Here is a 22,554-nt window from a genome sequence, read left to right as displayed (position 1 = left end):
TCTGCAAAAGCATGACATTTCCAGCATTCCCAACCACGCTCCGTCTCACTCACCAATGACTTTGGCCTCCTCATCTGTCAGCGTTTTGCTCAGGTATGTCTTCTTCACTCGAAGCGTGTTTCCAGAGGGCAAAGTGCAGCCGGTGTTAGGCATGGGAGGCTCGCCGTCCTTCTGCTGCAGTTTATCGGCGATGACCAGGAATGCTCTGAGACCAATATTCATTCTCTGAACACAGAAGAATGTTTGAGTTAATCTCTTTGTATTTCACTTTAAACTGAACTGACCTAAACTAAAAAAGAAAAAAGAAAAAAATTCTACCAGCAGCTCTTACAGTTATGGGAGGTTACCAAGCAACAATACGATATTAAAAGAATAGCGTCTATAGTTTTGCTGCTTTCACTGAGTGAAATACTGTGACACAAAGTGTAAGTCCAGTAGATATATAGTGGTTCATATATGAGTTACTTTGACTGCTACTCCTTGAGATATTCAAATGATGTGTCAAATTTAATGAGAAATGGATAACAGACTTTATTTTACCACAACACTATGTTCTTTCTATTTTTACATTTTACATTCTCTTACAAGAGACACACATCTGTAAGAAGCAAGTATAACCTTATTCTTAATTTCCTTTTTTATTCCTTTCTTTAATGAGCTCAGGAGCCATTATCAAAAGAGGCAAATCATTATCACTTTCACAGATAAGGGCTAAATGAAAAAAGAAAAACTGCATGTGCTTTTTTTTTTTTTTGTTTGTTTTTTAGAAAAACACAGAAATGAATGTTGAATGCATACCTCTGGATTAAGACTAAAGGCTTTTGCAGGTTTCCCAACACACAGAAGGTCAAATATAATTTCTTTCATGGCAAAATCAAGTCTTTCCTGTAATGAAATGAGGAAAGATTTATTCATTATTTAATGAGATAACATCTCACAAGTCACAGTGAGAGCATTGTTCATCGGTTTTAACGGAGATTTACATGAAATATAATTAGTATGACAGTGTGACTTCTCTGTGATGCAGTACAGCACGTCATTGTGCTTACCTGTGCAATAAACTGGATGATTTTGACAAAGATATTGAGAGGCATGTCTCTTGGTACCACACTGCGGGATCCTTTGGGGAAAAGTGTTGTTACAATGGTGCTGAGGCGACTGTGGACACAGAGAAAAGAACACATTGTGAGGAGGATACCATGAACAAGCATTTAAAAAGTTTTAAAAGCTTGCGTAAAACTACACAGAGAACTGTATTGAACTGTTTTGTAAAGCACTCCATTGACTTGAAGTTTATTTTGGGACTATTAAACAAGTCTGGCTTGTCCCGTTTGGGATTCCTCATGTGGGCTCCGGCTCATAATAACATCTGTAAACTGCTGATAAACTTGTGGGCCACCAACACCGACAATGTGGTGTGACCTGACCCAAAGCCTGCACTCGGACAATACCTCTTTCTCCAAATGCCAATCAAATCAGTAACAAGGAGGGAGGGATATTTTCAGTAAAAACAGATGTATTTCAGCCCATGACCTTCACAGGTATTAACTGATATTTAAAAACACAGTGAAAGTGACTAAAACAGCAAAGTCATTGAGGAAATTAATGTCTGAGGTAAAAAAAAAACAACAACAAAAAAAAAACAAACCAAAAGTCGACACCTCTTTGGCTGAGCCCATCACTATGAAGAGGAGTGTATGGACTGAAGATACTTACCCCTGTGTTGCAGTGTTGCTCTCACACTTAATTCTGATCATGTAAACCCACAGCAGACGATACAAGGACTCCAGTGCAACACGAGCCATTTTAGGGTCTCGACTCTGTAACAAAGCCACATTTATGGGAGAAAATCAACGGCAGAAACACACTGCAACGAGTGGCAGCCTTACAGTGACAGTTTATTGTAGGTTGTGATATAATAATAAAATTACAGAGATTACACCATGTGCATATAATATATTAAATGCTGATAAGAATATTAGAATAATTACTGCCTGAGGCATTCAGCTGAATATTAACATGTCATGTAAACAATGAAACAACAAATAAGAAATGTATATTAACAAACTTCTGTTTTACAACTGAGGTGGTGACAAATATTTTGGGCAACAGGGATGCACACTTGAACAACCTTCATGTTGCTAAAACAAGGAGCACTGCAGTCTGAATTATAGGCAGCTGGTTTCCAAGTGAAACTACCTTCAGATTTGAGAGGCAGTTGTTGAGGAAGACATGCCATCTGTTGAGGAAGAACTGTTTCTGGCTGACGCACAGCAGGCACGTCACCAATGGGTAAAAAGCCTGCAAAGAGAACAGAGTGTGTTTACATGTCATTTATCGTACACTGCTTTGTTAAAGCAGCTTCACACCGACTCACAAATACACTGAGCTCTTCCACGCATAATACTTGAAGTTGTCCTTGAGGAATGATGCATTATCTCCGTAGCATATCTGTAGAAGTGCAGTTTAGGATGTAAACCAGTTTTCTTTTGTGGATAGAATGAAGTCTTTTCCCTTTTGTTACGCTTTTCGCTGACGATGCATCACTTGTAAAATGTGGCTTCCAGCCGTGATCGCTGCCTCAGGGTAAAATAGACCTTCTGTTAGAGCAAGCTACTGTTGTCTTTCCATTTCATTTCTGAACCGCTGTGGTGAAATGCTTTATTGAAGACATAGACAGAGGGAAGAAGCAACACAGCCACACACGAATATATAATGCAATGCTTTCATGCTCATTTTTATGCTTTGAAATAGCTTTCCCTCATGAATTATTTCTACTGTGGCCGCTGACGTTGTAACAGAACATTACACAAGAGCGACCTTGAAATGCTTGAGGATTCACAAAGACCACAGACATCTAGGCAATGTAAGCAGCAGAGGGTGTCAGCATGAAAACGGAGGTGTACAAAGACAAACAGTGTGTTTTCTGCAAGGGGACTAACCAGCGAGTGCTTCTTCCTGGAGGACAGGTCCAGGGTTGTGTCGTACAAGCTGTCCACAAAGTTCCTCAGGCAGGGCACGTTCACCTCGTTCTTTACGGCCTAGAACAACATCACACACGAGTTATGACCATCTTCAGAGCGGAGCTCTTTCCTTATTTATATCAAATATCTTGTGATGCGTGCAGGAAAGAACTTACTGCTGCAACAGGAACCAAAATTTCAACAAAAAGACCAGCCAAAGCATGCTTAATGTCCTTGTCCTTGACTTCCAGGAAATACTGGGCACACTCCTGCAGAAAAGGGAGGAGTAAATGCACAAAATAAAAATTCATATCACTTGAAATCTACTATACATGTAGAGGGTGTTAAGAAAATATCTATCCAATTGATAAAAAGACTTGAAACTGTGAGGTCAAAACTGAATGTAATCCACAAAGTGAATGCCAACACTAGCAGGAGATACAGTCAAGGTCAAAGGACAGCAAAATCCTGACAATCCTGAGAATGTTTTGTACGTTTTCTACACCATTTTTTATATAAGCTGATATTTAGGTCAAGGTCAAATTAAAAGCCAATAAACGATTAAAGAAAAGAAAGTGTGATTATAACTTATAATCAGTTTATACTGTAGCAAGGCAGGTTTGACATATTGAAGTCTTTTGTACCTGCATGAACTGAAAAGAGGCTTCAAAATCCTCGACAGGATACATCTTAATTCGGAAGAACTTGACCCCCATGATGAGGCTAATGGTACTCTGGACTACATATGGACTCTGCTCTTTCTGCCGCAGCTCCTTCAGCTCAGTCATAAACTTCTTCTTCACAGCAGGAAACCTGAGAGAAAAAAAAAACAAATGAGATTCTATATAAAGATGTGTCTGCATAGCTCAGTCAGACGAATCCCAAATCAGCACTTCCACAAAAAAAAAAAGTTCCTGCACTCAAGAGTCGTGACGTGGAGAGAATACAGTGACAACAGATTCAGGGAGGACGGCTCCCAAAAATATCACTCCCTCCTTTTACCCTCTACACGCAGACTGAAAGTCTGTGCCCCAAGATGAACTCCTCGTCTAGCACCTGATCCCTTGCCCAAATTGAACCAGTGATGGGATTCTTCAGCTGGTCTAAATTTAGAAGATAATTCATCATGAGAGCTCATGTGAGCATCTCTTCACCTCTTCCCTTTTGGCTAGTACTGTACTTGTAAGAAAGTGAATCCAGCTGTTTCTGCGTCTCGGTTAGAGAGAAGAAATTGCTCATTATTTCTACAGACACAAACAGTGATTGAGAAACCACTTTTAATCTCTTTTCAAACAGCATCTGTCTCTCAACTATAAATCCCATCTGAATAAGTTCAGCTCATAGTGAAACTTCTGACCTCGTTCTTCCTTTCCTGACCTCAGAGAAAAGCAAAGACCTCTATAAACGCCTCTCAGTGAAGTATCTCCTGCAGGAAATTAAGCAGAGCGCACTTTGGATGGGAGGTATGCCATGTGCTCACCAACCATATCTCTATTTTAAGGGTTTGTTCCTTGCTGTGATGATCTGAAAACTTCAAATAAACAGACATCAATTTCCAGTCCTAGTTTGGTGTGAAGGGGACCTGTCCAAAAGTGTACCATCACTACAGTATGTTCCAGTCTCCTGAACCGGGGAATGTTTTGCAGAAAAGCAGTAGCAATGATGACACACCATCATTACGTGGCATGACACCAAACCCCAACGGAGCGGATAATAAGATGGAAAAGAGAAAAACAATCCTAGTTAATTAGATAATCGTAGTTGTGTCTTTTGCTACTTACTTGGACTGGGCTAATACTCCTATGACTTCCGCGTAGAGGTCTGCTACAGTGTGCATGTTGCCAGTGTTAGGACCATGATACCTAAAGAAAAACAAACCTTAGAGAAACTTCAAACTAAGAAAGAAGGAAGGAACTTCGCTGGAAATAGAAAAGATCTTACCCCTCTTTGTATCTAAAGTGCTTAAAGGCTAAGTTAATGACTTCATTGACCAAGCTGTCGAGGACCGGGTGGAGCGGCATCTAGTTAAGAATTAGGAGACACAATGGCATGGTGATCAAATGTTCAACAACAACATAGTCTCTGTCAATCATGGTTATTTTTTTCAGCAGCGGTAACTGATGACAGATCTGCGTAAGTGAGCTTCCTATCACAAAAATAATCAGATAAACTAAGCAGTGTTTGTGTAGCAGTTAGAGTTAAGTCAACTCACCTGTTTTAAAACTTCTATAAGTACAAGAGAGAAGATGAAGTCAATGGCCAAATCCCTCCTTTCAAGTAGATAATCTCTCTGCTGCTCATCGCTATTTGAGAGAGAGAGAGAGGAAAAACAAGAGCAACGGGTTTGCCACAGTCGTACGGTGCATGTGAGCGCCATGGTTATTTCTTTACATTTTCTACTGGTGACACATTGCTGCATGCAGAAATGAACGGAGCAGTTCTCACTTTTTGGACTTGGTGTTGGCTCGGGGCCGGTACTCGTGCAACTCCTCCTCTAGTCCGTTTTGTCTTTTGTACCAGTCGAACAAAGTGCGCAGGATGGAGGGGAGGCAGTACTCAGCCAGAGAGCTCATGGCGCTTATCAACTGAGGGAACAAGACATAGGTCGTGCAAATGCATGTTTGTGTCAACAATTGTGTTGGCAGTTAACATACCAAAGTAAGAGATAGCAATCAGTGTTTCCTTTGTTTATTTGTGCAGCAAACTAAACAAAAATCAAAAAACAGCACAAGAGAATTCATTTGCATTTGATTTAACATTTTCACGTCTGTGTAACACAAAGAACTTAAACAAGATGAGACAAGTCAAGTCCAGGGCTACATTAAGGCAGAGCAATGAGACTGTAGGGTGAGCTGGACCTAATTGGGACCACGCAGAGGGACAAGGTGCCCATGGGGCGGCCTCCCTCGGTCTTGGGGGAGGGAAAGGGGAAAGGAAGGAACGGGCCGGGCACACAGGAAGGGAGGAGAGTCTGGTTGGGCCGGGGAACACAGCGAGCCCTTCATTCAGCACGAGGCCGGAGAAGAATCCTGGCTCTGTGTGGCTGCTGAATGGCCTCACGCAGCAGCACAAACACACCCCTGTCGCTGTGAAACGGCCCTCTCTGCGGAGCCGCAGACCTGCTGGACACACCTAGCGCAGAGCCAGTGCCAGCTAGCAAAGTAAACACCCCTGCCCTTGACTGGATCTGAAAGACCTTTTGGGATGTGAGCGGGGCTTTCACCCGTTAGCTCTTTCATGTTACAGTGGCTGATACTAGAGCAGTATTTAAGACGTGGAAACTGACTTGCCTACATGCTCATAGGGAGAGGCAAAACAGTTACATGTAAGAGTTTAATGTGAGTAAAAAGGCAAAGGCAAAAATAAAAGTTTTTGTCTATGAAATGTCAGTTTAGTAAATAGTGACACTGTTCATCAGCTTAATATCATTTTTATATCTATCTATCTATCCTATATATTTTTTGGCTAATAGTCTCATTCCTGCATTTTTCCCAGCACTTACTTGGTCAAACTGAGGATCTTCTCCCCTCTGTAACGACTTTGTTAATGGCTTTTCCTGAAAACACAGAAAAAAACAAAAAAAACAAAGTCATTTCACATCGTTTGTCGGTTTTATTCTTTGTGTAAATTCCAACAAAGTTCTCTGAAGTTTGGTCTGGAGCTCATAACTCTTATCCACCCTGTCCCAAGAGTGTGTGGAGTATTTTTGAACAGGGACTCATTACAGCCCAGCTAATGAGATAGCCATCAATCAGTCTGAAACCAGGCATGAGCAGGCAGGGTCAGATATTAGAGATGGGACATTCATGACAGCTCCCATTATTACACTCCTCTATCATCCCAGATAAAGGCCTTCACGAGGGATTTCAACTGAATTAAACATTAACTTCTCATCTTCCTTAAACATTTAAATATTTGATACATTTCTTTATTTATTAGGTGTCTTAAGATATTTCTAATGGGTTTAATGAAGCAGTCCTGTGTTTAGCTCATTTAAGAGATGATCAGGTATTTTAAGTAAACAGGTTCAGTACATTTTACTCACATTCTGCCACTAATAAAAGTCTGTGTCACAGTCTCCTGATATAAGAAAACAAATAAAAACAAACACTATACAACAAATTGTATAAGCGTGAATGGCTACATAGCTTCAATGAAACCCATTCAAGGTTCACAAAGTGCTACCGGCTTTCATTTTTGCACAAATGTAACAACCAGCCGAGACACTTTGAAATCCTCTGGGAAATGATAACAAAATAAAAGGAGGACGAGGAAAGAAAAGTGCGGCTTTAGTTTTAGCAGAGGATGCTGCATCACACAACACCGGCTTGATGTACGGGGAAACTGATGCTTGTCTCCAAAATTATATGCTTAACCCACAATTAGCACCTGATCCATCCTTCCACAAATCAAGGCATCTATTTGCTACTCTGCTCTTCCAGATCTGTCCCTCTGCTGTCTCGATGGCTGGACAGCAAATCACAGCACATCACTTACTTGATGATTAATCCAAAATAGCTAACTGTCTGATGCCTCTGACATTGACATTGCGTGGGCTGATGGTAATGTCACTCTCTCTCTCTCTCTTGCAGCTGGAGCGTCAGCTAAGCCCCATGCACTGATGAACCTTTTAGTTTTTGGACAAATGCTTGCATCCGAGGAGCCCATCTGTGCTGGAATGACAAAAAAAAAAAAAAGTCGATGCCTCGTGCACTGTTGGGCTTTCACAGATTTTACTGCCCTTTGTGGCAGGCTGATACAGCAACACTGACTCTATTCAGTCACCTCTGCTAAGTTTTCTGCAACTTACAAATCACGTATCTATTTCCTTTGAGAGTAGACTTTAAAATTTCCCCTTTATTTGAGGAATAAAACTGCACATCACTGAACATGATGGATTCTGTTCAACAAATTCACCTGAGTGATGAGGGAAGAGCAGGAGGGGCAACTGAATGCCAATAACTACAAGGCTGGGCTGAAACAAATCACTCGGCCAGTTCTCCACAGAGAGGAAAAACAAAGACACACACATCCTCCCTGCAGGTCTCCAGAGGGAGTTACACCGAAACCAGGGGTTGCACACTTTCCCTGTGGTAATTAACACTTCCCTACAGGCCGAGGCCAGTGACTAACAGCTTCCTATAAATCACAGTCCCTAAAACTGGAGCCCGCCTGTCCACAGCAGCCATAAGTAAACTCTTACAGTATATCCCACCTGTAAAACTATATGAAAGGGTGACTATTTCTAGTAAACAATGCTACAGTGCACTGCGACATTAAGCTACATGCATCATGGTTAACTGTTTCATGTATTTTAGTTGGAGTCTGAGGCTTTTCTTAGTGATACAGATCAGCTCCTCATTTTTAGTTGACTTTCAGTAGCACTTGTAAGATACTAATGTGGTCCTGGGAGCAGGTGGTGAGTGGTTTCCACATTAACACACAGTAGCTCTTCCCCGTCTGCCTGCCTGACTGTCTGTCTGTCACCAGAATTATTTATGACAGCTGTTGTTGGCCCTACCAATCAGCTCCGACCTCCACTAGACAAAACTCTCTCTGAAAGATCTCTGAAACATTTTATTGGCATCTACTACTTTCATCTAATTTCCCAGCACTGCTCATTAGTCAGTGTGTTTAGTCACAATATAAAGACAAGGACAGGGAAGAACAGACAGAAAAGACGGTTCCAAATGCAAATTATTAAATACCTGGAAAACAAATTAATGCTCTGACAAGCCAGAGGTACTTTCCTAATCGAACCTGAAAGCCCCAGAACTGTGTCTACTCCACTGTGATTAGAGCTGCTACTGACGATTATTTTCATTATCACTGAATCTGATGGTTATTTTTTCAAACAATCAATTAATTGTTTGTTCTTTAAAACATCAGACAATAGTGAAAAATATCAATCACATATTTCCAGAGTCAAAGGTGACATCTTCAAATGTCTTTTTTTTTCTGACCAGCAAAACTTAAAGACATTTACAATGATATGAAAGAGAGAAAAGCTGCAAATCCATACCTTGGGCTATTTGGCTTATTGCTATGAAAAACTCTTTACTGATTATCAAAATAGTTACTGATTCATTTTTCTTGTCGACTAGAGTTTTCAATCACAGCTTTACAATGTGAAAATGCTTTAATTCAAAGCTAGAGAATCAGAATAACTTATTTTAACCCTTTGTACTCTGTACTTGACAGGATTTGCTGCTTTTCTTTGTCATGGTCATTTATTATTATTGTTTAATATTATTATTGACATTCATTTATATCTATACTGTTGTAGATTGATTTTTTATAATTCCTCTGGTCACTACCTTCATGTCAGAGAGGCAGACTAGACCCATGGCCCTGTGTACAGTTATTAAAAATGGCTGGAATGGCTGTGTTTTGACAAGTTACAAAATCATTTTTTCTAACCACTAGTTTTACATGATAAAAGAGAACATTAAGAGGACATGACCCCAACTTAACCCAGGGGTTACTACAGCAGTACATTATGTGTGCTAAGCTCAGCTGAAGCTTGTCAACACTGCTGCATACACTATGAAGCCAGCTAAAAATCCCACATCTTGTCCCCAAGCTGCTTCCGTCTTTGTGCGGATGGAGCTACTGCTTCACATAAAACTAGCAGCCTTCAGCTCACAGTAATTAAACATGACAAGGTAGTTAGCATCTCCGCTTCTGAGCCTCTGACTCAGTTGCCTGCCCAAGGCCTTGACAGCAATATATTACTGTAAAGTTTCAACTGTTATGAGCTCCATTAGCAGGAGTCAAGCTGCCTGTCGTCATATCAGTGTATTATAATGTATCATAGATCAGGCGACAGACGTATTGGAGTATTTTGTTTTTGTTGTTTGTAATCCCTTGCTGTTAAGTCAGCTATTGTGGGCCTGTCCATCAGGCTTCCTGTCTGACCCTGTTATAGTGGTTCACAACCTGTGGGTCGGGACACCCAGGAGGGGTCACAAGATGAGTAACAGTGCACAACAAGGCTAATCTAAATTCTCTTACGCAAAATTAAACCGTTTTTTTTTTTTCTCACAACATAACCTGATCTGATAATCTGTAACAACTATACCCACATTTTGATTGAACTACATAAAGCTCAAAGACATGAAACCTATAACAAGGCTTCAAAAGCAAAAAAGGGTTAGGAGGCAGTGTTACAGAGCACCAGTGTCATGATCTCATTCCCCCCTGATAACAGCCTTTAAAAAGAAACAGAGCGGCAACGACCAATCAGCACATGACACAAACAGCAACAACCCTCTGGTGTGACTCTCTGCCGACTCACCAGCGGCTCAGCCATGATGATGCGGATCTTGCGCTCGGACACGGTGGTGAAGTTGGCGAACAAGCTCTTGAGGACGTACTCGCCCGGCTTGCTCTCCGGGTCGATGCTGATGGGCATCATGGCCGGGGGACCTTTCTCTCCCTGAGGACAGCAGACTGGAGGGATGGGGGGTTTATTGTATCCGTTCCCCACGGGCGACGCTGCGGAAACGACACAAAAAGCACAAGATGGGAAACGGGTTTGTTAAGGGAAAACATTGCCAATTCAAGCACAAATGAGTAGGACAGGATCAGCCACAGATCTGTTTACAAAGAGAGATCACCGAATAGGGTATTAGTGAGAAGTTTCCTAACATGGACATAAAGTTCCCAACATGTTGAACATTCCTGAGGGAGACTGTCCAAAGGGCACCGGCTTGCCCCGGGTCTGCTCTTTCTTTCCTATTGCTACAGTGAACAGAGCGCATATGGAAATTAAAACACCGTGGCCAGCAGCTGGTGTTTTCATTTCGTACCAAAGATGTCATTGCCCTTTGAGGGAAGCAAAAATCTCGTGCATGTGACCATCCTTCAGCCAGTGTTATGATGTGGCTCACGTTTAATTATGGATGGCTTAGCTGAGGCCATAAAACCCCACAAACTAACACACAAGTTAAACTTTACCTCAGTGTTACACTCTGCTGCCTCCAGACACAAAAGTGCTAAATATAGTAAAGAACTGCGTACAAACATCTCATTAGAAGAGTGAATTTCTTTTATTTAGCCCGAAACTCTGCAGCTCCTTACTGCACGTCCACCACAGGAACTGCCATAAATCTGATGTGTAAAATATTCAGAGAGGTCTTTGGGACGATAGCAGGAGACTTACTGCCTCACAATAAGAACCACATTTTCTCCAACGCATTCTGAGTGTGAAAACGTGTGTGTGTGTGTGTGTGTGTGTGTGTGTGTGTGTTCGTGTGTGTGTGTGTGTGTGTGTGTGTGTGTGTGTGTGTGTGTGTGTGTGTGTGAGTACATGCAGTAAATAAATGTGACTGGACAGAAATCACATCAGCAGCAGCAAAGTACAGACTGCACTGTGTCAGGAACATCCGTCAAAGTCACATATCAAACACCAGCCTCTTCATTTTGTTTTCTTTGCTGTTGAATCTCACGTACAAAACTGATTTGGTGAGACATTACAATGACAAAACACAGTACATGAAGACACATTAGCCTCGCTGCATACTTGTGTGAAGTGAGACTGTAATATTGAGAGAATTCTATGAGACTGCTGTGTGAAATGCTAAACGGTAATACTGATGGGAGCTGAAAAATTTAACCGAACTCTTACTGAATGAATCCAATATACCACTGAGGAAAGCTGAAGCATGTTTTATAGGAGAGTATTTATTCTTATTAAGTATAATTAAAAGGATCCTTAGCTCTTGGTCTGTTAATCAGTGGAAATATACTGTAGGCCTCTGCATCATGTTTAAGCAAACGTGTAGATGAGCCGTTAAATTTCAGTAATTTAGTTCATCTAATCAAGAAGTGAAAAGACAAACACCTACAGGATGCATTAAACAGAGGAATCAGATACCTGGTTTAATTAAATGACCATTGAAGTCAACAGAAACATTAGTTTTTTTCTTGCAGATCAGAGGTTGAGAGGATAAAATCAGCTTTAATGAATTACCTAATCTGCTTTACTCTAAACTATTGCCTCTTTACAGGTAGCTGAAGGAAGCTGCTGACAAACGCACACGAGTGAGCGGGGAATTGAGATTTTATACATCAGCACTTGTTGTGCAGAGAGAAGAAAAAAAAAAAGAACAGCTGAGCCAATCAGTATTTTTTAGAGGCCGTAAGAGTATGCAACTCTGACAAAGGTGGTACTAGTCAACACGTCTTCTTCTCCAGCTCTGCTGAGGACATGAAGCGTTTGGATGTCTTTCAAGGAATGCCCAGCATGTGTGACGATCTCGTATGGCTTTCAGAACATGCTTCCCTCACTCGTGGCAACTCAGCACCTACCCAGGCCCTTGATGAAGCTGATGACGCTGGCCTTACTCCAGCACACAGCCGTCCCGTCCATAGTGGGGAAGGAGGATATGGTATCCAGGGTCGTCCTGAATGAAGACAAATCGCTCACTAATAAAATCCACCAACGTCCATGTCTTGTGTGTCAGCTGGTTCTGTCCTGCTGGGCATAGTTTCCATGGCGCGCATAGCCAACGGCCGGTGTGTTTTAAAAAGTGGGAGTAGTGTTTGGTACGAGAGACCACGCAATCTCTTGATCTCACCCGCTCTCTCTCTCTCTCTCTCTCTCTCTCACTCTCTCTCCCTGAGCTGCTTCTGCTATGGCTGCTAGCCTTGTGACTAACCAGTGCCTTCCAAGAGTGAAGGTCAGGGAGGAATTTTTAGCTGAGCCACAGCACAGTGACGAGGTCCAACATGCTATGGTGGCATAGTTGTGTGACTATATTTATCCCGGGGGTACACACTATACTGACAGAGCAGCCCTCCCCTTTCCTCCACCTCTGTGATCCTAAAACACGAGGCACAGACCACCAGAGTGTAAACACCAATCTTGATCAGGCACCGCGTCGGCGAACTTCCTTTAAAGTCAGCAGCAAAATTTAAGATTAAATGTTTTATAAATCATGATTGTCATTAAGAAAAATCAGCATATATATCAGATTTTTAAATGACTCCTGAGTCCGGATACGCACACGTCTGATTCAACGTTATTTTACAGGGCACAACATGTTCGATCAAATCTAATCAACATCTCAACAACAACAAAACCATCCCATGGTAATGACTTTGTCTGGAGATTGGAGGTGAAGAAAGCAACCAGTGTGCAGTTTGCTCTGGGCGCTGTGCGAAGGCTCGGACACAACATGTGACTCTGCAAACAAGGAGCCTGGGCACAGTGTGCATTACATCATCGCCATGCTGGAAAGACCCTGAGCATGGTGGTGCTCACTGGAGGACAATACAAACAGGCTAACAAGTGTCTCTCTTGCACACACACACACACACGCATTCTCACACTCACACTCACACACACACACACACCCACACACACACACACACACACACACACATAAAAAATGCAGCTCCCTATATGCAGTCCACAGAGACAGTCCCACTGAGTAAACAACCACTTTAGCAGCCGTCTGTGAACAGAGTGGGTGGATATTTAGATACCACTGACCTCCTTAACTGAACCAGAAATTCCAATGTCAACATGGACGTTTGGGAGCACTCTGTCCAGCTGCTGAGAGAAACACTGACAGTGCATTTCTGTGAGAGAGTAGTGGGCAATGCATGCTTTGTAATTCTAAAATATTACTATTTAATCCTTTCCATTAAAGCTGTGCACTTCTTTTTTTTTTTTTTTAACATATTATTCTTCCAGGCTGGTGATAAAGGGACACTGTTCTGTGGCGCTCCACTAAAATTCAATGTTAATAAAAAACGTGTTATTGTTACGTCATGTAACGTAATAATCAGGAAAATCTTGTCGGCCGGTTTATATCATAAAGTTTTACGTGAAAGGAAACAACCACAGTCCCTGTTAACAACCAGATGTGCCACACTGGGTATTATTTCCATATTAAAATGAAACTGAATAAGTCATGAGAGCTCACATTTAACCTATGACTTCATGCACAAAAAGAATAATAAAATTCCATGGATACCTAACATTTAACATTTCACCAATAATTGCTGTAAAATCTCCCGGAATGCTATCTGGAGAGGAGGCAGAACCATTTTGGTTGAAATATTTATCAAAAGAGGACACAACAGCTGGAGCCAATAGAGCAGCAACATCCACACACTAATACATTGTCACAAGTTCACAGTTTGAGTGTCTCAAAAAAATTGGGGAGAGCAGAGAGAGTGAGAGAGTGATTACAGACCTCTGTGTAAAGCAGATTAAAATGTCGGTCTCAAACTATTGACCATCAGCCCTGTTTTAGCAAGCTGACATCATGCTGGAAACTGCTGCCTGCTGTGAGGGAGAGCCTTTCAGGTCATTTATATAAGTCCCTGTTAAAACGCCTGCATCTGTCTCTCCCAGCTAAATAGAAGGGATTCATCTACTGTATGTTTTAACTTTGGCACTTTTTTAGTTACTGGTGAAATACTATTTTCAGCTCCTCAAATATAGAGCACCAGACTGCATTCCCGGTTGCACAATGCTAAAACATGGAAGTGCAATGATTTAAAAACAGACTGACACTGAATCATAACATAAAAAATGGATTTAAAAAAACTAGGCATTTCAATATAAAAAGATACAAAAACTAAACAGAAAATGATTGTAATCCATTTCATAACAACTCACTGCAGCTCATCTCCTGCTCTGATTGGCTGATGGTGGACCGGCCTTCAGGCAATTTGAACAGCAGACCCTGACGCTGGTGCTGCACAATGCCAGTTCTGTGCTGCTGGTTGTTACTGTTTTATTCAAGCTAAACAAACTGACTTATGAGAGACCAGTGTCTAAAGGGCCTTGAATTTGTTTACCTTGTGGTTACAGTGCAAACAGTATCTGTTAGACAGCATGGAAAACACATACTGCTGGCTCTAGTCCCATATCAACAGCCAATATGTATATGATGAATCCGAGTGTTTTCTGATCAGTTTCTGATAGCTACACAGTCCCAGTTGTAATCTTGTGATTCATTACATAACAGCGAGTGTACATGGCAGCAGTGAGATGAAATCAGGAGATCACATATTTCATGAAAATGTTAAATGCATAGCCATGGGTCACTGCTGATACAGTACAATAACTGCCTGTGCCTTTATCAGCAAAGTGACCCACTATGAGGATTATGCAACATCATCAGGAGATGGCTCAATGTTTAGTGTGTAGACAGGGACAGCGTGTTCAGAGGTATCTATTTACATTCACATCCAATAGATATATACAAGCTACCACACTGCCAGGGAAGTGCAGCCGACCTGCACTATCTCTTACTTTAGATTTTGAGCATTGACACGTCAGATTTTGCTGTAGTTACTAAATCATATTTATTAGGAATCTAAACTACAAGTGCTACAATACCTGCTTTTTCTACTTTTCTATTTGTTTCTGCATCCATCCTGCAGGCCAATCATATCTTATAAAAAACAGAGTCATGCCATGATCAGAAGCAGGGAGGCATCCCATCCAAGCCTCGTGGGCCCAGTGGAAGGCAGTGGAGCCGTTCACTCTGGACAGAACATGCAACCAAGCTGAACCTCCACTAATCCTATTACTGTGTCCTTGCACTTAATAAGAGCTGTTTAGACTCTGTGATAGACTCATAGACTGAAGTAAAATAAGGCTGGCATCTAAAGATAGGCAGCAGAAATGAAATGCTGAATCACCATCAGCTGAACTTTTAGTGCACACAGGTTAATCTAACAGAACAAACTGTATGCCTGTGTATAATGAGCAACTTCTTACCAGTAACTCTCTGCTAGATACTTGGAGTTGTATCTGGCTGTTGCTATGAGACAAGTAAAAACCCTTTTGAAGTGTGGTTATCTGTTACCAAAAGTGAGATGCTTCTGAGTTTGCAGCAGCTGCCATGCTGAACAATAAAACTGCGCACAACTCAGTCTGCAGCGAGCAACAGCATGTCCCTGTCATGGACCACAACAAGAAAAAGAGACTGTAAAGTCAGATTCCCAGAGGAGCTGCAGCTTCAGTCAGTCAGTCAGTCAGCTCTGTCAGCTCTGTCAGCTGAGCACAACAACCACAACAGCAACAACAACAAGACAAACTGCTACTCACTGCCGCTCCACGATTTCAGCAGGGATTTGATGCTGATTTCAAAAAAGCCCGAGTCCTGCTGGCTGGCCATGGCTGCAGCTTCCTGTTGAGTGTCCCCCCTCTAGTTGTGGTTTCCCTCCAGTAGCAGCAGCAGCAGCAGCAGCAGCAGCAGCAGCAGCAGCAGCAGCAGCAGCTGAGCTGGGACCAGCAGGTAGCGCCTGCTGTCACCTCTCTGTGACGCACAGACAATGCTGTGCTGACGAGTTCCTGAGAAAACACACTAGCACCGCTTTACCCCTCCTCTGGTGTCCTGTCCTTGGCTATCAGCCCTTTCTCTTTCCCTCCCTGCACTCTCTCTCAACATCTCTCTCTCCCTCTCCCTCTCCCTCCCTCTCTCTCTCTCTCCAAAGCTGTGGCAGGCAGTGGGCGGCAATGCAAGCTCCCTTTAAATAACTGCGCGGAGGCTGAGAGTGCAGGAAGCAATCCTCTTAGTGGAGCGCAGTTAATAATAACTACTGTTTGTCTGCGTGCACGGCCTGATAATGATGACAGCGCTGGGCTTGTGCGTCTTTCAGCAGGACTGGGAGCATCTGATGGGCCACCGCCGCTGACAAAGGAGACAGAGACTGAGGGAAGTGTGACACATTACAGGGAACATCTGGGAGAGAAGTGGAAAGAAGAAGGCACTAAAATGATCAGCAAGCAGACGGGATTAACTGCAGACAGGGGATCTGCATGGGAGCAGGGGGCTGACTGTTGGCTTTTAACCCTTTTACCTCTACACAGCACCGACTTTAAACTGCTGTCAAATAAACATTGTGTATTCCCAGCGAGCCCAATGTGACTTTTTTTTGTTTTGTTTTTAACTACTACAAAATAAAACAGAGAAAAGAAGTACAACCTCATATTAGCAGAATTAGTAAAAATTTGCATAACAGATGCTCAAATAAGTGAGAAAATAGTTGTCCATGCAACAGACAACCACTCTTTCCTGCTATTTGCAATATAGAGGATACCTTAATTTATATATGTTTGCAGACAGCAACAAAGCAGAATGAGGGGCACACACAAAGACATCTAAATCTGTATTATCAGCCTGTATACATGAAGTAAAGCTAAGTGCTGCACAGTAGGTAAACTAGAAGGATTTTCCTTTTTCTCTTTTTAATTCCTGCTGCTTTTCTTGAACATGTAACAATTAAATCCAATATTCACAACATGTCACTGTGTAAAAAGCAGATGCATGACTTTAACCATATGGACTATAAAACAGATCCTCCAATCCCCCTTCCTCTACTGCCCCTCAGCGCTCTTAGTATAATCCTATCAGAACTCTGTCTGTCCATCAAGCGACAGCAACTTGACCTTCATTACATAATACATGCTGTGATGGAGAAGCCATTACTGGTTGCAGTGTAAACACACATTTTAAGGGCTCTGGTGTCTTGACTGTAACAAACAGTGCTGTCTGGCTGTTCCTGTGGTGATCTGTTGTCTGTTGAGTCGCACAGGACCTTTTTTTTTTATTTTTTTTGTGCACAGTATCCTCCCACCCTCCTTCCCACAGCAGCGACTTTGTTTTTATTTTGGGAGAAATGAATGACCCACCTAGAACAACAGCGCGGTTGTGACTTTCGCCGTTATTTATGAGGGTTGTGTTTCCAACTTGTTACGCTTCCGGCACATTCGTTCATTTTGTCACGTCATAACATCTTTTTTCTTTTTTAAATATGTGAAGAGCTAGACTGGTGATAATGTGTACACTCTGCAGAGCAGCTCTGCAGAGTTATGTCATGACAACACAACGGCTATTGTTAAACAGCGTAGAGAAGAAGACTGAAGAATAAACATCTCAGGCAGTACGGTGAAAAAGAAAAGCACTATGTGGCTATGCTTTCAGGCAGTTACTGATACTGTACATATTTCATTAAGGAAGCAGCTTGCAAAGGTTACTGGCACTATATTTTACATGTCTTAATAAAATAAATAGCATAGAAAGCTACACAGGTACCCGACGAACATCATAGATTCTTCTGTTTTTGCCTAATATGTAAAACCTCAGATGTTGCCAGAATCTTTGTCCTGCCAGCAAACACCTCCTCACGCTAAAGTCACCGCCAAGTAGTCCGGCTAAAGACAATACAATAACTCAGTATCATCATTTTAATTATAATAACAACATTATTTATATAGCACTTTTCAAAACAAAGTTACAAACTGCTGTTCAAACATAAACGCAAAACAAAGCAATAAAATCCTGTAATTAGAGTGTATGTTATCATTCTGGGGATTACAGCACAAGCTCTACAGTCAGCTCTCACTGTAAGTTACCAGTACCCTGATAATATGTCTGCTTTTTCACAGCATGAAAACTTGAGGATTCTGCAAAGCCACTCTGTTCTTACAAATGATCTGGGCACGTTCACCTATTACTCCTGTTTGTCTTTCACATCTGTACAAACACAACACACACAAACAGTGATAAGGACTAATCAAAGCAAATTGGACTAATTATGGACAATTGCTTGGCCTGTTATGGTTCAAGCACAACACTTCATTACTGAAAACAGAGATCAAATCCAAATGGATTCTTTAAAACACTGAATAAACACAGTTGACTTCCCTGATTTATCCATCAGTTATAATCTGGTCAGCCTGACTTGTCCAGTAAGAGGCCCTCTGCAGGGCAAACCGTTATGTAATTCCCTCGTAGAACAATTTTAGAGTGTTTTTTTCAGCTAGGCTCAGACTTGAGTTAAATTTTGAAAGGAAAAAAAAAAAAAGCACAAAAACACCAACCAAACTGTTGGTTACTTTTATGATAAGAAAATATGGAAATCAAACAATGCTCTGAGTCTCAAATCACAACAACACCGCGCAGCAGAAACCATGTGAAACTCGCTAAGGGTCTCACACTGCAGAGACACAGTAGCAAGATTGTTTATAGGAGGCACCGACTCTTCCTCCTTGTTACAAAAATACCACTGAATCCAAAACAGTGAGTGTGAGTGTAGTTTTACAGTTCTCTCTTGTACTGACAGGCCAAACTTCCTATTACTTGTGAAGCTGTAATGACCTGTCTAATGGAGCTGTCTCTCAGAGAGATCTGAAGTGAGTGTAGTAGACAGCGATGAAGCAGACTGCACACTAACTGCAGATATCTAAACTGTCAAAACAGATCAGGTGAATATGACAACTTGATGTTTATCTCACATCACATCAAAACAACCGGGAGTGGACTTCATAAAAATATCAGACCTAATGCCACTCGGAAGAAACTTAAATAGTGTTTATGGCACTACACCATATCTGGATATCTCTTAACTTGTCGGTGTCGCTGCCGCCAAACATTTGGACATAAAGCACTGACAGTTTGCTGGCACACTGGAAAGGATCATTGTCACTTCTTAAGAAGGAAACCGCTTCAGTAATACTTAAGTTCACAGGTTTGTTTATTGGCAGCTTCGCCCTCGGCCGTGTTCAGTCTCAAAGCAACACATGTATAAGGCGAATAAATCAGAAACACATTGCTAATGACAAATATGATTGTAAGCGTTTTTCTTTAATTAGGCTTTCGGTGGGTGAAGGCCCTGACACATTAAGCACTTATTAAAAGCATTATCAAGCTCTGATGAAGGTGAGGAATGTGAGGTATGTCTGTCCGGTTCAGCCATCTTTGTGATTATCAAGCTCAAACCCTTGACTCCCTACTCTCACTGCCCATGGCGCCCCTCATTCCTTCATCCTCTTCTCCTTTTTGCTCACGTATGTGAAGTCACTGTTTATTTCAAGCCATCACTGCTTCCTTGTTGCTTGTGACGATGAGCTCAACTACATAATATTTAAAATTGTGTGATGTACTCTCCCACTGTCTGAGTCCATTATTAACAAGTCATCAGATTCCTATGTAACTCTGACAAATACATTGAGGCCGTGAGGCATTTCACAAAGTGATGGTAGTAGTAGCTGAAATGCTGTTATTGCCTCTGCACCACATTTAAAAAAAAAAAAAAAAAATCACATTTTCTCTCAGATTAAAAACAAAACTCCTGAGGCGATTACCACAACTTCACAGAGTCAAAGCTGTACCTACTTTCAAGAATGGTGGGCCTCTTCTTATGGCGCATCTTTTTAAACTTCCCTCTGAAGTCCCTGGGTGGGAATGGATCCAGAGGTAAGCTGGCAATGCGCCCCAGGACAACCTCATCCAGTCCCTCAGAGCAATCCGTCTCACTCTCAGCCATGTCTCTCACAGAACTCTCCTCTAAAGACATGTTGGATGGCAGGGAGCCCACAGCTACTTCTATCATTCTTCCAAAGGAGTCATTTCAAGCTGTGCCAGGTTTTTCCCCCTCTTTCTTTTTTAGTGTAGTGTTTAAAATTTCTCTTCCTTTTCCCTCCTTACAAACTTCTCTCTCTTGGTCAGGCAGCAAATTTCTGCTGCGCAGAGATGCGGCCAGACCTGTCAGCTTCGGTCTGCTGATGTGTTTTAACCCCTGCACTTGTTAGGGCAGTTCAGCAAGTTACAGTAACATTCATGAATTGGTCAGGTATTGGATTACTTGGAGCCTCCCCTTTTCAGCAAAAAGGCAAGAGGCAGAGAAGAGAGGGGCAGTCATAACTGAGGAGGGAGGGAGAGGGAAAGAGAGGCCGCTCTGACAGCTACAACATCCCCACCTACTGTATGCCCACGAGGCATTCCCGAATAAATATCCTGTATTTGTCTTGGAGTCTGCACATCAAAGTCTAAACAGACATGTCTTGCCCCTGGCAGTGTTAATGAGTCACAAACTAATTTCTCAAATTATCATGTACTCATTACCAGCACAAGGAAGTTGAGAATATGAGAACATTAAGAAGTCCTCACTGGTTCCATTAGTCCAGTAAACAACATCTGCACATTCCCAGCACTTTCTTCTATATCCAGTCCTCTGTGTTGAGGCCAGTGTTGTCTTCCCTCTGCATTATTTCCTGCCGTTTATGTCTGGCGTCATTGAGGAAATGAGGGAAAAGTGTGAAACCATGAAGGAATGAGTGCGACGTAAATCCAGAGGAACGTTCACACAGCTTGCAGCTAATGCTCTATTCAGTCTTTTTTCAGCCTCTGAAGTGAACACTAACTGGACACACCTACCCCATGAACCAGTTTTTCCTAGTCTGACCTACATCAGCAATACAAACACTCTGTGTATGTGCGTGAGGTGGAGGCGCTTTCTGTTTTAGGAAGAAACCTCAGATAGAACATGGAACAACCAGCCCATACACTCCTTTCCTCACGTCACTGATGTGTTTTTTCAAGGGCTGCTGTACAAAACAATCACACCTTAACATGACTAACTTCATGACTGACTGAGCATACGGGGCTGAACTATGTCAAAGAGAAAAGCTGCACATCAGAGCGCCCTCCCCAACCCCCGCGGCAATGTGTTTTTTTCTCCGTCTAACGAGTCCAGCAGTAGCTTCACTTTTCATCCACCTGTCAGAGAAAAAGGTAGCCTAAAGAAAACAGTTTCAGATGAATGCTCCTGCAGCAGCACACTTGAGAAAACTGTCCAAAACAACAAAGTACATTCATCATGTTTCTGCCACTCCTGCACAATGATGAATTACAATTACCTGCGAGCCTCCTGACCTAATTAAAAAAAAAAAAGTCCTCCGGGACCAGAATCATCATGTTCTCATAGTAAATAACAAGCAAAGCAAAGACATGTCTTCAAAACATCTAGACATGCTTTCTGTTTGAGGTTGACAGATCTGACCCCAAATCAGTGGACTAACAGCAGGAAAACAAAATTATTAAAAGTATACACACACTCGCACAAATATATATATATATATATATCTATATATAAACCCTTAAGTCACACCTGTCAACGCTCACTACAGTGCATTTACAAATGAGACAGCTCAGCTTTATATTCAGCGTTTGAATATAAACCTGTTGTGTGTGTGAAACTTTTTGTGTTAAGATTTACATTTAGATTGAAGCTTTTGTCAGATATTATTGTACTCTGTTTCAGGGTCCTGTTTGGTTACTGCATATTTTGTCAGTTACCGTTTATTCCTCTGCATATCCATGTATTCAAGTATTCACAAAAAAAAAAAAATAAATAAAATCTTACACACTGGGAAGATTAACCTGAAGTACCTGAGACAGAGGCTACTGTGCTCTACTGTATTATTACTGTAAATGACATGAACTACTTAAGGATGTTGTAGTGAGAGTGCGCCCTCTAGTGTGCTGACAAGTAACACTATAATTCCATTGAACTCCTCGTTAAAGATGACTTTAACTGAGGATGAGCTTGTGATGAATAGGAATGCCTGCTCAAGCTTCACAACTGAACTCAGCCCTGCAGTTTACACACATGTACACGCAGATAAAACATTCTGTTACAGTCTAGCTGAGTCAATTAATCAACCTGAATCTGACTAATGAAACAGTCAACATTGCTGTCGCTATGGTACCTGCAGCCACAGTCATCATTCAGTGGCAAATACAAGCAAGTGCAACTTTTTTTTTTTTTTTTTTTTTTT

The 22,554-nt window shown here is 41.8% G+C and overlaps 1 protein-coding gene across 1 annotated transcript in view; it reads right to left on the bottom strand.

Moving 5' to 3' along the window:
• Positions 1 to 16,108, bottom strand: part of LOC111224460 (protein furry homolog) — a 42,314-nt gene extending 26,206 nt beyond the window's left edge. Inside the window, exons 1-15 of the mRNA XM_022748953.1 lie at positions 16,039 to 16,108; positions 10,261 to 10,460; positions 6,466 to 6,519; positions 5,409 to 5,548; positions 5,176 to 5,266; positions 4,905 to 4,984; positions 4,745 to 4,825; positions 3,608 to 3,776; positions 3,140 to 3,232; positions 2,943 to 3,041; positions 2,200 to 2,301; positions 1,717 to 1,820; positions 1,050 to 1,158; positions 799 to 885; positions 54 to 225 (exon numbers count right to left, since the gene is read on the bottom strand). Of these exons, the coding sequence (XP_022604674.1) occupies positions 54 to 225; positions 799 to 885; positions 1,050 to 1,158; positions 1,717 to 1,820; positions 2,200 to 2,301; positions 2,943 to 3,041; positions 3,140 to 3,232; positions 3,608 to 3,776; positions 4,745 to 4,825; positions 4,905 to 4,984; positions 5,176 to 5,266; positions 5,409 to 5,548; positions 6,466 to 6,519; positions 10,261 to 10,460; positions 16,039 to 16,108 (1,651 nt within the window). The remainder of the gene's footprint in view (positions 1 to 53; positions 226 to 798; positions 886 to 1,049; positions 1,159 to 1,716; positions 1,821 to 2,199; positions 2,302 to 2,942; positions 3,042 to 3,139; positions 3,233 to 3,607; positions 3,777 to 4,744; positions 4,826 to 4,904; positions 4,985 to 5,175; positions 5,267 to 5,408; positions 5,549 to 6,465; positions 6,520 to 10,260; positions 10,461 to 16,038) is intronic.
• Between the last annotated feature and the right edge of the window lie 6,446 nt (positions 16,109 to 22,554).

Source organism: Seriola dumerili, unplaced genomic scaffold (genome assembly GCF_002260705.1).
Source record: "Seriola dumerili isolate Sdu_G_001 unplaced genomic scaffold, Sdu_1.0 BDQW01000134.1, whole genome shotgun sequence".
NCBI lineage: Eukaryota > Metazoa > Chordata > Actinopteri > Carangiformes > Carangidae > Seriola > Seriola dumerili.
This window is presented reverse-complemented; position numbering and strand designations above follow the sequence as displayed.